The following is a 16,864-nucleotide window of genomic DNA, read 5'->3' as shown; positions in this document are numbered from 1 at the left end:
TTCAATCCTGCAAAAAATACCAAGTCTCTTTCCTGGCAATTTTTATTTTAAAGCTGCCCTCTTGAAATTAATTTTTTTCCCAGGAGAGAGATGTCTTATCAGGGGAAGAAAAATATTCCACGCATCACGGTGAGTTTGGTACTTGGGAAATCTGCGATCGGCCAGCAACCTTTTGTGGCAGAGAACGTCTAAGGAAATTTTTTAAAGGAGGGGGAGGAAGAGAGACCCAACATTTTTCCCTCTTTTTTCCCCCTTTTTTCCCCCGTTGCTACCAAAGAAGGCGATAGTGGTGGTGGGAGACGCACTCCTATAGAATTGTAAACCACAGAGTTTCTAAGGCATTAAAATAGGAGCGTGAGTGCGTTAAGGTCGTTTTAGGTAGCGCGCCAGATCCGCTGTACGCTTTTATTGTCAGAGCGAGATGCTGCAGTGCTGGCCTGCGGGGTGTAAGCAAATGGATGCCAGATTGAATATGCATGGTTGAAGCTCAGATATTGTTCTCCGGGCTGCCTGCTGTGGAGCTGGACTCCAGGAGCTGGATGGAGAGACGGGGAAATGGATTCTCCTTGTGTCTCCCGCCCCCCCACCATAAAGGGCTTTCTGGAGCCTTCCTCTGGCTCCTTAGAAAAAGGAGCGGGTTTCAGCCCGGAGGCGTAATGACAGCCGATGGATGCTGAAAAGGGCAGGGTGTACCGGGATCCTGTGGAAACGGGAAAGAAAAACAGGGACGTGGTGATGAGCAGAGGAGCGGGGGAAGCGCGGTGGGGGTGCGGTGCAGGCGTGGGTTTTTTGTTGACCGGGACCGGTTTTTGGTGGCCCTCTCGGCTTTCTCGCCCAATGGTTTGGGGCTGGGATCCTGGCTGGGCTCTGGGCTCGCTTTCTTGTGTCTTTCTGCCCCTTCTGCAGCCAGGAGGCGTCCGTGTTGGCGCATACAAAGCGGGCTGGGAGGGTGGGCGTTGGGGACATAGCCGAGCCGGGCTCGGGGAGGTAATGGCGCTGCGCGACGCGCGGAGCAGATGGCCCGGCCTCGGTCAGACAATGATCGCAGCGGCCGGAGGCGTCGGCGCAGCTCTGAGGCCTGGGGTTGTTAGTTTGCAAATCACGAGAAGCTCTAAGCGATGACTTTGCGATGCTTCGGCGACGAACACAGGTTCTTGTTCCCGTTCCTCCCCCGCCCCCACCTTCTCCCCATATTTTCCTGGAAAAATCTCGCCAATCCTAGTTCTCTCCATCCCCGAATGAAATCCCGGGGAGGGAGGAACGCGAGGGAGATTCATTGTTATATAATGATGTGCAATTGCAATTGGCCAGCTGATTGCTGGGTAGAACCCAGGGCTGAGGCAGTGACCGAAAGAATCTTTGAAAAGTCAAGATGTGTTCAGAGCTGGGATTAAGGGCGCGCTTTCGCTCTGGTTTCCTCGTTAGCCACCGGCACCCCGCCTTCCACTGGATGCACAAGGGCACACCCATCGGCAGGAGAGAGATGTGGGACCAAATGCACAGGGGAGGGGGCGTGTGCTCAGGAGGATTTTAAGGGATGAGCTGTTCTACAGCGAGGGTGGCGGGTACTAGTTTTTTCTTGAAGGCCAAATACCCAAGATCTCAAAGGGCCGAGCGCGAGGGGGACCCCAATGCTATGTATTCCTTGCACCGGAGGAAGGAATCTGGGGAGTAGGGGTGGGGAACAGATTTGCTGCACGCCTACAGTAATCTGCTGTCTCAGTGAATGAAAAAGGCAGTTTCGTTTTGACAGTGTGGGGAGAAAAAAATTTGAAAAGCAAACAATCAACAAGACTGATTTTTTTTTTTACAAGAGCGCCCCCCTATACACTTTAAAAAAAATCTGGTTGCGTTAGGGTAGGACGTTTAGCATGGTTTCCCTCCCCCCATCAGCACCGCCAGCCTCTTATGTAAGAAGCCACTTGAGTGAGCAGGGCTGTGATGTTTGATATTTTTCACCACCTGATGTTGGCTCTGGAGTTCGGAGTGATGGCTGGAACAGGTACCACAGTGACTAAGGGAGCAGGTGGTGAAGGGCAGGGTTTCTCCGTGCCTCCCAGGCAATGTTTATCCTGTCAAAGATGGAGTCTGGGGAAGAGAGGGAGATCTCTGTAGAGGGAGATAAGTGCACTGGAATTAGGTGACCTTGGGCCGGTGGATTAACCTCTCTGAGCCTCAGTTTCTGTATATGTTTTGGGAACAAAATTCAGCTCCATCTGCCTCCCAGATTTGATTTGAGGCTTGGGTGACATGGCTTATAGAACAGGATTTTGTAAAGATTTTTACATTTACCTTATGTAAGTGCAGGAAGTGTGCTGACTGTTCCTATTTGACTTTCCAAAGTCTACAGCAGAATGAAGGCCCCCACAGTGCACTCAATTAAAATAAGCTTATTGTTTTTCATTGGTAGAGGAACAGTAATAAATACCTTCGAAACCTAGATGTGTGTGCATTTATGCCTAAAAGCCTCTTTTCCTCTAGGTCTCTAGTAGCTTCTGCATTTTTTAAAAGAGTTGCTATAATTTTCTCTTCTTGGTAGTTGCTAAATATAAATAACACTTCCTGAGAATATTATTTTGTAACTGAATTTTGAGTTAACCATTATCAAAATGAATGCCTTTCTTTGAAGTGCTTTGCATGTTCAAAGGGCAATTGGTTAAACCCAGTCTGGAATAATACGGGTGCATATCCATTGAACAGAGGATTTTAACATGCCATTCCATCAACAGCATTTGAGATAGATATGAATCACAGTGTAACATTTCTGTTACATTCTTGGCCCTTATGCTTGTCACATGTATATATTTTTTGCACCATTTAAAATATAAGTACATTGATTTTAGAACTTGCCCTGTCACCTACTTTACCCTAAAACTTGACCTTTTTCTTAACAGCTTAATAGTTGAAATGGTGCATATTCCAAGTGTTTTTCCCCCTCTTTTCTACAGTGGCTGTGCTTTACCTCAAAGATGAATGCACATATAAAGAACATTCTGAATCGAAACCTTGCTATAGTTGAACGAAGTGTGTTTGTGTAGCGTATCCCATGACAACAGACTTTTGGTTAATTTTCTCCAACACAAACCTCGCCAAGAATTGACTTCCCCTACATGTGGGTGTATTTTTTTTTTTAATGAAGTTAAGCCTAAAGCCATTTAAAACTATTGTCTTCTTTATCTGAAATGTTTTCATTGTTCTTTAGAGGGAGATTGTTAGGCTTTTTTCCATTCTTTCTCTGTTTTGCTAATGGAAAGATCTAATGGAAAGAGTTTTTTCTTTTCTTTTTTAAGCTAGGATAAGCTTTGAACTTGGCCAGTATGTCCTGATTCATCAAATGATAAATAGGTAGCCACATACAGGTTCATCTTTGTCATTGAATCTTTCCCAAACTGGCTCATTTTGAGCATCACTTTTGAATGGTGAACATGTAGCCTTAGTTCATTTATCTTAGTACCAGCGTTTTCATGGGTCAGGTGTACATTGTGACCTTACTACTTCTTTGTTTCAGAGTGATCGTCTTCTGATCAAAGGAGGTAAAATTGTAATGACGACCAGTCATTCTATGCAGACATATACATGGAAGATGGGTTGATCAAGTAAGTGTAACTCATTTTCTAGACAAATGTGTGTACCTGAAAGTGTTCCTAAGCATTACCTACAATTCACACACAAAGTACCAAGCTTTAGTGACTTCAAAGGGAGACTCACTAAGTATCTATTTAAGCCCAGTTTGATTGGAGATAATTAGTGAATTTGAAAACTCAGGTTTACGGAATTCAAAGCCATGATTTACATGCCCAAACTCAGGTTTACGGAATTCAAAGCCATGATTTACATGCCCACGCATTTCCTTCTGTGTTATGTAATTGACTATTTTTAACTGCGGTGACACAACATCTTGTTGCCGGCTCAATTACTTTGTTTATGAGCTATTGAATATACTAAAGGTTTTCCTAGAATGTAGTTGTGTGGGGTGGATTGCCCATTCAAAGGACACAAACGTGAAGTACAGCCTCTTCTTTTGTGACAGTACATCTGCTTTCTTAATCAAGAATCCAAGTCATTGGGGCCAAAGGACACCAAATTAATTACTAAGTAACAGAGACAAATCACTGCCTTGTCCCAAGGGAATTTTAGGTTTCATTCCTTAAGTGGCAACTAACACAAATAGGACTGCCCTTGTGTTTATTGTGTATTGTGTGGCAAAGGAGAAAACAACAGAGCCCTTACTGAATTAGGGTATTTTTGGACCCTGGAGGGTTAAGTGAGCTGAGGCCATCCCAGTATCCTCGTGCCCTTCCGACTGGGACGACTCACAGGGCTCTGGAGAAATAGCACATCTGTTTAAAGACAAACACTACAGCGAATGACATCTTTTAAATAAGCAGCATTTATCAAGTGCTAGCAGTAATCCAGTCCAGAGGAGGGGAAAATTGTAGTGATGTGTCTGTTGCCTGGAAACTCACACCCTGATTTATGAACCTAAAACAGGTTTTAACATTTTCCACATTTAATGTTTTCTCCATGTGTGTTTGCTAGTGACAGTCTCAGCTCCAGGCTCTCAAATACCATGACTTTCATGTTCCATGTTCCCCCAACTGGAAAGCAGCATGATCTGGTCTGGAAGACTCTAGCCTGGAAGTGAACAAGACAGTGTGCTATTTTTAGTCATCACTAATTTGTTTTAGAACTTTACCAGCTCCTCCTTTCCTTTTCAAAAAACTGGCATAAAGATGTAGCAAAGATATTTTTTAAAAATTGGAAATGAATCCATGTCCCCCAACATCATGAATATTATTTTTTCTGCCTTTTTTATCTGAGTTGCTGATCACATGATTCCACATTTTTAAGTAGTTCCAATTCCAGTGTTCACTTACTAGTTTTTGCTCTGTTTTATTCTACCCTCTGCCCTTCTACCCCTATTTTCTCTTTGTTGGAAAGGATATGGTGAAAATCAATGTTTGTAAAGTGCAACCTGATCTGAAGAACATGGCTATAGGATAATTGGCTCAACTGAGTGTGTTACAGAGAAAATGTAGTGGTATTTTATGTAAATATCTTGGGACTTTGTTATCATTTGATCATAGGGGTTTTCTGGTAACTAAATGTCTTTGATCAGAGTCTCTGATGCCTTATTTAAATTTTGTTTTCTGGTATGCTCTGCATTGCCTCTTAGGGGGTAGGGAGTGCACACATTACAAATAATACAATAAATCTGAACAGTCTTTGGAATGTTGTGAAGGATAGTTTAAGGCTTGGTGAAAATGTCTGTCAGATCCCATTTGATTTGGGGACATTTCATTGACAACTGTTCTCGCCTACCCTGTTTATTTAGGCAAATAGGAGAGAATCTGATTGTGCCAGGAGGGGTGAAGACCATCGAAGCCCATTCCAGAATGGTGATCCCTGGAGGAATTGACGTCCACACCCGCTTCCAGATGCCTGACCAGGGGATGACCTCTGCTGATGACTTCTTTCAAGGCACCAAGGCAGCCCTGGCTGGGGGAACCACCATGATCAGTAAGAATCCAAAGAAGCTGGGCACCATTATTGTTTGAGAATGAAGCTGTGTTGTTTGAGTCTTCCCTTCTAAAGGTTGCTGACCTGAGAAGTGGAAGGGGGTGGGGTGGGGTCAGCCAGCCTTAGTCTTTCTTGTTCCCTCACTCTCATTCTCTGTCCAACTCTGAGGTCACCAGTTAACTTGAAAACATGCTTCTAGAGAATTTGGAAGTGCAAAAAAGTGGCTTCTTGCCTTCTCTGCTCCAGAACTTTTGTCTTCCTTAACTCGCAAATGTGATTTGATTGTGGTCATTTGGAAAATACAGCATTTGGAGTAATCTTCCAGGTTTTCAGTTTTGAGCCTTTGCTCATAAGTATTTGATTTGTGGCTTTTAAAGCATTCCTGAGGGGGTCTCTTCTTGGAATGAGGATGGGGTACAGCAGATGAACTGTTGAACCAGGAGCTTCATTTTCACGGATAAGAAAATCAAATGGAGGGCTTACCTCCTGGCCTGGCTTGATATAAATGGAATTGGGCAGTCCTGCTTGGAAAGGGACCCACGGATTGTTGTTTAGGTATGAAAACACAAACAGCTGGGTGCGCCTTATATACTGCTCTGAACCATTTACGCTTTTCGGTCAGCCAAATCGAAAGTCTGTTTCCTAACCGATGTGGAGAGTGTGTTTGTGAATGGTCAGTTTCTAGCATGCCTGCTGATGGTTGCTTGGACGGATATCATTTTGATTTTGAGGAGCCTGACAAGCTGCACAGTGGCCTGTCACAAACACATTTTTTTTTTTAAGATTTTATCCAACAGTGAAATTCAAGATATACTCTGTCTTAAAAGCTTATAGTTGAGATCACAAGAGGGTCAAAATGGAAAGAACTCAGCTGTTTATGCTTTAGAAAAGCCTATCTTATTGATTTTTTTTCAAAGTGATGCTTTTTCTTTTTTTTACCTGGAATTTCAGGGTCTGTTTCTGAGCTTCGTCTTGTCTGTCCTTCCACCCAGAAGAGCATTGCCATTCCCTTCTGGTCTGAGCTCTTTTACATTTTATTTTATTAAAAAATTTTTTATAGGGGGAGGGAGGGAATTTTATTTGGTTGTTTGTTTGTTTGTTTATTTATTTATTTATTTATTTTTGGTGGAGGTGCTGGGGTTTGAACCCAGGACCTCGTGCATGCTAAGCACACACTCTACTACCTGAGCTATACCCTCCCCTTCTTCTAGATTTTAAATCCCACACCTACCTTCTTATGTTTTTCCTAGTCTTTGGGAATGTCATCCCTGACCAGGAAGAGCCTCCACGTTGGAGCCTTACTGCCTCTTTCATGATACACGAAACACTTTTTGTGTTACCTTCTAACCCAATGGGTGCCATTCTCGGGGATGGGGGCAGGGCGGCGTCTACACTCACCTTGGGACCCTGGCCTGTGTCCTCCCCTGCTCTTTTGTCAGTGGTGTCTGTCAGGACTCAGCGGCACCAGTGGGCACCCTCCTCCAGGGCCGGCGCGGAGCCACACTGGAGCCTGGAGAAGCACAGACTGCTTGGGTGTCAGCCAGGAAGACCATGTCAGGGTTATCATCTGTCTCAGTTTGGAGTCCCTGCGGGGCTCTTAGGCTTGTGCCTTAGTCATGGAATGTTAATAAGTCACAAATAATATTCCCCAAGGGAGGGGTCAGTGGCATCTGTCATTGGGCTGAGTGACAGCCCCCTGAGGCAGAAATACCCCCAATTACAAGTCTGGGGATCTGATCTCCTTTCCCTTCAGTACCAACTCGCTGTGTGACCTTGGGCAAGTCACCTCGCTTCTCTAGGCTGCTCGTCTGCACAGTGAAAGATTTGCACTGGATGCCCCTAGGGGTCCTTTCCTGCCCCCACATTTGGTGACTCGCTGAGCTCAGAGACAGTTTGCCTCTAATCAAATGTACTTCACTCTGCAGACCCACCAAAGCTTTGCTTTCCCTCCGCCTTACTTGGAAGACCCCATCCTACACTCCTGAATGTACCTCTTCACGCCTCACACGTGACCCATTTGGTGGCCCTCCCTCCTTGTCCCTCTCTGCCTTCCCTCCCCCCAACACTTTCGCCATGTGGTCCCATCCCTTCCTGCGGATGCCCTGACTTTCTTTCCCGCCTTCTTTCTCGGTGGCCGTGGGCTTCTTTCCCTTCCTTCTACATGGTTGCCTTCTGTGCAGGGACGAGTCACATTTTCACGAGTCATGCACTTGGCCCGGGGCCCCGGAATAGGCAGCAGATGGCCCTTATGGCAAATTGGAACGAAGGAGAAGGGAGAACTCAGACCGCCTGCCTTGCTCAGTTGAGCGGAATGCAAGTGTATTTTAATGCAGAGTCTGTGATGCAGTCAAAGAGTAGAGGGATTTCCTGAGCAAACCCCAAAGAACGGAAGTGATCGGAGGTGGTGATGGGGATGTGATCAGGGTTGTCACCCCCAAACTCCACTGCTTCTATATCCTGAGAAGACTATTAACCACTCTTGCAAGTGCCCAGCCATGGTCACCGACCTGTATAATACAATTGCTACCAGCCTGCCCTTCCGTCAGGAGATGGGTGGTAATGATGCAAGATGAGGAAACTGGAATTATTTTTTCCTGCTTGCCGGTCATGCAGTCTGCATTACTTCAAACGAATGGGTGACTGGAGCAGGCTTTCCAGAGAGAGCCTTGCAAAGAGGAATAGCCAGCTTACTGGGACTTCGTTGCTACCTACGACCTGCTCTTTCTATGCGATGGTAGCTTCTTTAATGAATATTGAGGCCAGAACGAAATACTTCAGGCACTTTGAAGAGATTCAAGTGAAGACTTGTAGGAACAAGCTGTTGAAGTAAATGGGTACCACACTGCCTGCATCTCCTTCCTTCCATCTTTCAGAGTTTCTCTGTGTCCCCTGAACCTGCTGATAAGTCCTCACCTGCCCCTTGCTGTGGGTTTCCCGGCTCACGGGACAGTGGAAACTCTATTTCTGTCTCAAAGGGCACTGCCTGCAGTGGAAAATGCAGTTGAATATTCCCAGTTTAGAAATGGAGGTGCTACGTCAGCAGCAGAAAATAATATTATTGCCATCAGACAGAGCCTCTCATTGAGAGCTGGACAATGAGATCTCTGTACGGGGCCCTCAGTGCGGGGCAGAGGCAACGTCCTTTGCCCTTTCTGACCAGTGAAGTCGGGGCAGTGGCTCTAGACTTGCCCTGTAGACGGCATCCAGACTGGCCTGGGGTCACAGAGGTGGCCAGCGTGCTGCTTGGGGAAAGCACTGCTGGCACCTCACTGCTGGGGCTTTAAGATCATCAGAGCTGCTAAGACCCCACAATCTCCAGGAAGCAGGTGGGAACAGTTACTTCCATTTTATAGCGGGGAAGACTGAGGCCACAGGGAAAGGCAGGTTCCTCAGCGCAGGTGGCAGGTGTGGAATTAACACCTGTGACTGTGGCGCCATCACCTGCCAGCTGTGCGACTTTGCTTTAAGCCTCAGTTGCCTCATTTGCCAAATGTTGTTGCAAAGATGGACCGTGGAGGCTTCAAAACAGTACCTGGTCCGCAGTTGTCACTCGGGCATGGTGGTGATTATCATTCTGTCCCACGTTAGGTGCCCGCAACCTCCCATCTCTGCAGAGACCTGCTCCCCCTGCTCCCCAGAGCTCTGCTCTCTCAACAGAGCCAGAGAAAAGGGGCTGCAGCTTCAGGAGAGTCTGACCTGAACCTTTGCTGGGAGCAGGGGTTCTCCAAGCATGGTCGGCCAGCTGGGTCCCCTGGGGTGACTGGTGGTGCCTCTTCAAACATTCAGCTCCTGGGCCCCACCCAGCCCCTTGAAGTGGAGAGTCTGCTGACGGGACCTGTGAATCTGTGCTTGAGTCTGGTGATTGTCAAATGCGCTTGGCGAGCTGTTGGAAAGCCTGGATCCCCGGGGTCCGTGCCAGAGCTGCAGGCTCTAAGTCTCTCAGGATCGAAGCCCGTACTCAGAGAGGGGAGCCTGAATGTTGTTCTGCTGACCTGAACTCAAGGCTTTCCGTGGGGAGGCGGGGAGCCCCCAGCACCACACACAAGGGGGCTTCTTCGTACAGCAGAGTTCAGGACGGGGCTTGAGCACAGCCAGGTGAGGACAGAAGGTGGCTTCAGAGCTAGAAGGGGCCCTCTCTCCTGAACTCTGAAATTGTCACTTCCCTTCTAGATGTGGTTCCCCAGAGGTGCCTGGCTCCTGCATCCAGCTATCCCCAGCCAGACTCATCCTCTTCTCCTGACCTCCTGTTTCTCCCCCGGCGCCCAACCCTGGAGAGGGTTGCCCTCTTCGGTCACGCTGGCTTGAACCCTTGGGGTCACCCTGTGCTGAATCAGGTTAATTCTGTCTCTGCATTCTCTCTGGCGTGTTATCTCTTCCTTTACTGATCCGGACCTTTGTTGTCTCTGCTGGAGCTCTGCCCCAGCTTTCTGAGGGTCTCCCTACCCCAGTCTCCCACGTCTGCAGCCTGCATGTCTCCTTGCGGCCCGGGCTCTTCCTCCAGACTGATGGTGCTACGTTCTTCCTCTGAAGCCCTCAGAGGCTCCCTCTGGCTCAGAGAAGGCACTCCAAGTAGCAGAGCACAGTCCCGCTGCCCCAGCCGGGACTCCCGTTGTCAGGCACCTCAGCCAGGGATACCCGTTCCCCTTTCTCTGCCTCTGGGAAATTTCATGACCCTTTGAGGCCCAGGTTAGGTGTTACTTCCATCCTGAAGCCCCCTGCCCCGCTTCCCAGTTTTAATGTACTGCTTATTCTGTGCGCCTTGGCCAACATTGGTTTTTTAATGCCATGGTCCTTAGAACCTTCATCCTGTGTTACAGTTTGATCAAGGCTCCTCTGCCTCTTCTGTTTTCATGTTCCCCACCCACCCGGCCGCATCTCACTTCAGAGGCACTCCAGTAAGGCCTTACAGTGGAATAAATGAATGAATGAATGAATGAATGAATGAAATGGATGAACGAGTTTGAGCGCTAATAGAACTTGGTTTCCTGCTTCATCTGAGTGAGATGCCAGAGGACTGAGAATCTTGGGGAGGGGAGGAGGATTTACACGTCTGATGTTTAACTGCATTCATTTTCATGGAAGCAGCTGTCTTTCTAAAAAAATTTTTTTTTGATTAAATTTTATTTTTCTTGGGCAGAGGAGATAATTAGGTTTGTTTATTTATTTATTTTAGTGGAGGTACTGGGGATTGAACCCAGGACCTTGTGCATGCTAAGCACGTGCTCTACCCTTGAGCTATACCCTCCCCACAAGCAGCTATCTCTTCAGACAGAACCTCTGTTTTTGCCGCCCCAGCCCCCCGTGGCTGTGGTCCAGTCTGCTGTTGCAGCATTTGGGGGAAGGGGGATAGGCCGGGGGAGCCTGGAGTCTGAGCGTCAGCCTGAGATCATGGATGGGGGTGGCGCCCTCTGTCTTCTGGAAGGAGGTGGGGAGAGTGGCCCTGGTGCTGGTCCTCCTGGGCGGGAGTTTGTTTGCTCTCTGAGCACACAGGGTGGTCCCCGAGTACCATGGCGGGCTCAGTAGTCATTCTCGAAACCTCTTGGGCTGGTCCAACTCTTCCTGGAGAGCCATGTGCGTGGGAGACAGGAGGCCTGAGATCCAGGCGGGGTGGCTTCCCACGGCCCTGCTGGCCCGGCCTTCCTGGGGGACGTGGCTCGGCGTGTCCCTGTGGCACATCCACTGCTTGTCATTTCTTCATCCATGTGGCATTTGGGTTTGCGCCCTGCCTCTGATGGGTCCACACGTGTGAACACACACTCACACTGTAGTGGGAATGTGTCTGTAATCGATACTTTGATGATTCCCTTCGCATCAGTCATTTGGCTCAGCTTAGAAAGTGTTTACAGAAGAGCCCGACCACATCAGACAAACGCCTCCAAGTCCAGGACCGAAGTGGCCGCCACAGAATCTGCCTGTGGCTTGGCGATTAGAAGGCCACATTATCCGATGGGCTGGCGCTGTGGGCGCTGTCTGTCTGCGCCTCCTGGCGTCTCCCCGGCCCCACGTGGGCGAGGGCGCACATTTCGCTTGTGGACACGAGGTGGGGGTGCTTCCTGCAAGCGGACAGCACAGGACGGCCTGCTCAGGTGTTGCCCTGTGAATCTCAGCCACGAATGGCTGGACTGGAAGAATCTGTCCACTCCCTGGGATATTTCAGGCCTGTCACCTCCTACCTGGTGTTGAGCAGAAGGCAGGAAGGGAGTGAGGCAGATGAGGCGTCCTGAGGGGTCGCACAGCTCCTCCTGCAGGGCCAGCACACACTTCACTAGGTGCTTTTCTCACGAGGGAGGCTATTGGGTTGGATCGACCAGTCAGCCTCATAGCCCTGTGGAGTTTAGGGTCTGCTAGAACCTTCTGGAAGCAGGTCCCTAGTTCCTTTATAATGTTCACTGTGGCAGTTATCCTAATCTACTCAGGGTTTCTTGCCTGGCTCCTGGCCCTGAGAACTGGCTTTGGGCATCAATCCCACCCACAGAGGGAGTGGCCTCCATCTCTTAAGAAGGTGCCTGCATCCTCTGTGATCCCGTTCTGACTCTGCCTGTGGGTGCTGTACCCAGAACATGGAGAGTCTCTGTGGTGGATGTTCCCGGAGCCTCTTCTCTGACTTTCCATGGAGCGGGATGCTCAGACTGTTGGGAATGTCCTATCAGTCCTATGGCCCAAGGTGACAGCGAGAGCCTGGAGTGGTGGTGGGGGACATGGACATGTGGGGCCTCAGCAAGGTCTTTCTAGCCTCTGGATGTGAGGGCCAGGCTCCACGTGCTCAGCTTCGCTCATGGCTTGATAGGAGCCCACATGACACACACGGGTCCGGGGATGCCCGTGTGCCCTGTGCCGGCTGAGTGAGCTGGGCAGAGAAGTGCCAAGCATGTGGGCTCGCCCCATCCATTATTCTATGGCCCCCAGCACACATGGAAGCTGCCTGGGGAACAGCTGAATGAGTCTGGACCAAAACCTTGACCCCACTGCTCCTTCTACTCTTGGGATCTTTAGCATCGTTGTCCTGGGGCCACTCTCTTATGTGGAATCTGACCTGGGACCCCCCCCCCCCCCGGCAGGTAAGACTGATGAGAGCAGGGCTGCTCTGGCTGAAATGGGCTGTGGGAGAGCCCAGATCCTCGCCCCTGGCTCCCTGTCCTCCCCTTCTTGGCAGCCCCCCTGCCTCTGGGGGACCCGAGGGCTTGGGGAAGCCCAGTTGGAAACCCCCTCTTCCATCACCACCTCCCCTCATTGTTCACCTTCCCTCCGAAGCCTGGCAAGGGGGCTGGACCCTACACAGCTTCTGAGCGGAGTTGCAGGGGGAAAGGGTGTTTAGGAAGAAGGCACATACCCATTTAGTCACTTGGGAAAACTCCTGACCGCACTGTAAGTTTGCAGTGGTTTTGTTTAAGATCCTTCCTTCTGTTCTAGACGGGAACTGGGACGGAGCACCCGTTTCATTTCCCCGCCTAGACTGGCGTCGGTTTGCTGTGCGTTTCGTGAGAGTGTCTTTTCCTAATAGGTGAAGGCTCTGCCCTTCTTTAAACAATGAGTGGTACACAGTGTTTTAAAGGGTCAGTGGCTGTCTTAGGGAGCGGTTGGCCAAGGGAACCAGAGTTTCCACCTACTTACTGTCCGTAGCTCTGGTCCCGGATCACCAGCTGGGGCCCTTCCCCTGCTTTGCCCCACTTTTTCCTCTTTGAGAAGACCTTTCTGTTTCTTCTCGGGAAATGATTATTGATTTCCCTCGGCTTTGAGGGCTCCGCTTCCGACCGGGCTGCTGTTTTTAGGTGAAGCCATTTACCCGCATGGCTTGCCTTCGTCTGTCTTAACTGCCGTGGTAATGACCGAGGGGAACGGCAGTGAGGAGAAATTAGAGTTCTTTCTGGTTAACCCATATGGGAGCCAGCTCTCTTTGAATGTGACTAAATTGTTCCCCTAATGATAGGGAGGATGCGGCCGGGGCGGGGCGGGGTCTCTGTGGCCAAGGCTGACTGTCCTGTGAAGGGAATTTTGCAAATGAGCCAGGGCTGTAGTTACAAACCTCCACTGCACACTAGAATCCCCTGGGGAGTTTTCACTAAGTACAGAGACCAGAACTTCTGATTTGTGCTCTAGGGGGCCTGGGCATTGGTAGTTGTAAAGCTTCCAGTGGGTGGCCAGGGTTAAGAGCCATTAGGTACCTATTCCAGCGGTTGGACTTCTGTGGAAACTGAATGAATGTCTGCTGAGGTTTTCTCAAAGCTAGAGGTGCCTGCTGCTCTCAGGTGCCTGCTATATCCTGACCTCTTTGCAAAGGGAGGGAGATAACACTGTTACGACCTGGGGTGGGTGGGTTCCTTACCTAGGTACTCTCCAGAAGCTTAGGAAACAGGATGGGGCTGAGCTCACATCACTGCAAAGGGCCTCCTCCTTGGGTTGCTGTCCTTGGTGTCCTGGAAGGGCACTGGTTAAGACTTGGAGTCAGTGGGGTGAGAGGTGATGAGCAGGATGGGGCTGGGGGTGGGACGAGAGAGGGTGCTGAAGGCAGAGTGGGGCTGGGATGTGGACTGCCGTGCCCAGCCCTGTGGGCCACCTGCTGTGCTGGTTTCCCTGAGAAAACCCTACTGTCTTTAGGTTGAATCAATAGTGTTTATGACCTAATCTCCCTCTAATCATAGGTCAGAACTGGAATCCCTCCTTGTGGGGAGCCCATGAGGGAAAAATCAAAAGAGCCTGGTAATAACATAGAATCATAGACTTTTAAGGCAACCATTCAGATCTTCGGTCCCAGCCTCTCTCTCTCTCTCTTCCTCTCTTTCCCTCCCCACCAACAGCTGGGTGAAATTAACTGGAGCTTGTTTCAGAGGATGAGATTGCAAGGAACAGGATAGGACAGGGATGGGAGAGCTCCGACCATCAGAAGATCTAAGTTTAATTTCCCTTGCCAGCACTTTCTGTTTGGACGTGATCATCTAAGATATTCCTAGATGGTAATTTCTATGTCTATGAGGCGGAGACAGTAGATTGCTGTTTCTTAGTGTTATTGGCAAAGTGGGTGAGATTGCTATACTGTTTAAAAATGATGATTGTGACACGTTTGGCACATGGGTGAATCAGTTGATCAGTTGATCTGTCTACCTGTCTAATCTATAATCTATCCATCTAATCTGTATCTCAATTACCTCTCTAATCTATCATCTATATCTAAAAAAATCTATCATCTATCTTATATGTCTAGTCTGTATACCTAGCTGTTATTTATATAAATCTGTATCATCTATCTAATCCATCTGTCTGTCTGTCTATCTATCTATCTATGTATCTCCTGTTCATCTCTTCTGATCTAAGGATGCTGTCAGATGCCAGCTGATTCCAGCTGGGTTATCTCTCTTTACTGCCACTTGTGGGGAATCAGGAAGAAAGCTGAAGCTTCCTTTCATTTTCAAGCTCATGTAATAGAGTTCCTGTTTTGAACACAGCAGGAAACACAACCGTCTATGAGAAGCCCTTTAAGGTGGCTTCTTATACCAAAAACAAAAAATAAAAATTTTCCTTTTTACTCTTTTTCCTCCTCCAAATAACCCCTGGAGCATTTGGAGCTTAAATTTTTCGACAACACACTTGACTGCACAGATGCAAAGCCACGCCACCAGGAAGCAGCTCATCCAGTCAGCACCTCTTGCTAGATTCGCGTTTTCAGCCAAAAAAGGCATCAAAGGGGGCAAACGTTATAATAGGTCGTTACTGTGCTGTTGAATGCCTGGACCCCTCGTTTCTGGTGGTGGATTCATCAGCGTCCTTGCGAGGAGGTTTGCACTCCTGCACAAACATCTCCCTTCCCTCAGCCCTGTGGCTCACCGAGCATCCCGTGCACGGCCTGGGGTCACTCCTTTGGCAGCCTGGGTGACAAATTCTTCCCCAGGGGGTGTTTGAGCTGAGGAAGTATTTAGCCATCCAGGGCCTCACGCTCAGAGACGCGTGGCAGGCGAGTTCTGTGGGACACAGCTCGCTTCTCTCTGGGTGGGCGCGGCCAGGGACGCGTTCCTCTTTTGTCAAACGAAAAGGACCGCGTCGGACCCCTCAGAGATGCCAGCGCTGGTCCCTGACCCATCGGTGGTCAGTTCTGGCAGGGACAGGCGGCTGCTTTTCCTTCAGTGTACGTATCTCATGCTTATTCTGTTTAACCAGGACTCTATTATAGTTGTTTATTTTATTTTTTGCCGTAGTTCATTAGCTCCACAAATTATGGAGATAAAAAAGCAAGCAGAACAGATCCATAATTAAGGCAAGAAGAGAGTTTAGTTGAATAACTGTGCCCTGAGGGGCTGACAGATAATTTGAGGGCAACGTTGAGCCCAGTGGAGGGGGGCCGGACTTAGTGTTTTGGACGAAATGCAATTTTTGCTTCAGAGTTTTGAATGCAAACTTGACAGAGTATCTCAGCCTGGCTCAGAATTGGTGGTGTGTGTTTTTTTCTTTTTGTTTTTTTTTTTAATTTTTTGTGATGGAGGTACTGGGGATTGAACCCAGGACCTCATGCATGCTAAGCACAGTCTACCACTGAGCTATATTCTCCTGTGGTTGTGGGTTTTTTTTTTCTTTTTTCTTTTTTCTTTTTTTTAGTAAAATCGGTAGATTTATAGCTTTTGCTCTTAATTTTTTAAAATAGTGCATGCTCTTTACCAAACATTTGAAATGAAGAAATGCAGAGTCCAGCAAAAATCCTCCATAATTACAATTTCCATAGCTGACAAGTGGGTAGAGATACTCTAAGGGAGTTCACGACAACTGTATATGATCCATGTATATGTGTATGTGTACATGTGGGGTGGTGTGTTTCAAGTGTCATTTTTGCACAGTTAGGTGGGGCTTCAGCCCGATGTGTAGGATGGGCATTTAAGTTATTGCTCAAATTGGATGCACTTTTGAGAGTGACACGGATGCTGCTGATTGTAGTCCCAGGACAACAGCGAAAACCAGGGCTGCCCAGGTAAACCCAGAGACATGTCACTGTTCCTTTAAGGGGCTTGTAAGTTGAGTTCTCGTGTCCTCTGATGAGCTCTGAAAGGGAATGAGCTAGGAGCTGCTGTCTGGACCCCTCCACCGACCTACAAGGAACCACAGCGGGTTGCTGTGGTTGCTGCATGATTCTGTCCTTGCACGAGAGATGGCAGAAGAAAGTGGGGTGATTTGGAGGGAGCAGATGATGGATGCCATTTATTGAGGACTGTGCCACACAAGCCCCGTACACACCATTTCTAAACCTTCTGTCAACCCTCAAGGTAGGTGGGTGTGTCCTCATGCAACCCGTGAGACATGGGGAGCCGGGAGAAGCCACGTGATACGCCGGAAGCCACGGAGCGTGCACATGTTAGGTCTAGGG

At 48.7% G+C, this 16,864-nt stretch overlaps 1 protein-coding gene and 1 long non-coding RNA gene across 2 annotated transcripts in view; one reads left to right on the top strand and one right to left on the bottom strand.

Moving 5' to 3' along the window:
- Positions 1-16,864, top strand: part of DPYSL2 (dihydropyrimidinase like 2) — a 90,788-nt gene that overhangs the window by 26,601 nt on the left and 47,323 nt on the right. Inside the window, 3 exon segments of the mRNA XM_032470944.1 lie at positions 3,509-3,539; positions 3,542-3,596; positions 5,336-5,520. Of these exon segments, the coding sequence (XP_032326835.1) occupies positions 3,509-3,539; positions 3,542-3,596; positions 5,336-5,520 (271 nt within the window).
- LOC116660779 lies at positions 4,294-14,400 on the bottom strand. Its single transcript, XR_004316402.1, has 3 exons — positions 14,314-14,400; positions 12,534-12,536; positions 4,294-4,303 (listed from the first exon to the last, which is right to left on the bottom strand). It is a non-coding gene; the product is annotated as an uncharacterized LOC116660779 (long non-coding RNA).

The sequence above is a fragment of the Camelus ferus genome, chromosome 31, assembly GCF_009834535.1.
Source record: "Camelus ferus isolate YT-003-E chromosome 31, BCGSAC_Cfer_1.0, whole genome shotgun sequence".
In the NCBI taxonomy this organism is placed as follows: Eukaryota; Metazoa; Chordata; class Mammalia; order Artiodactyla; family Camelidae; genus Camelus; species Camelus ferus.
This window is presented reverse-complemented; position numbering and strand designations above follow the sequence as displayed.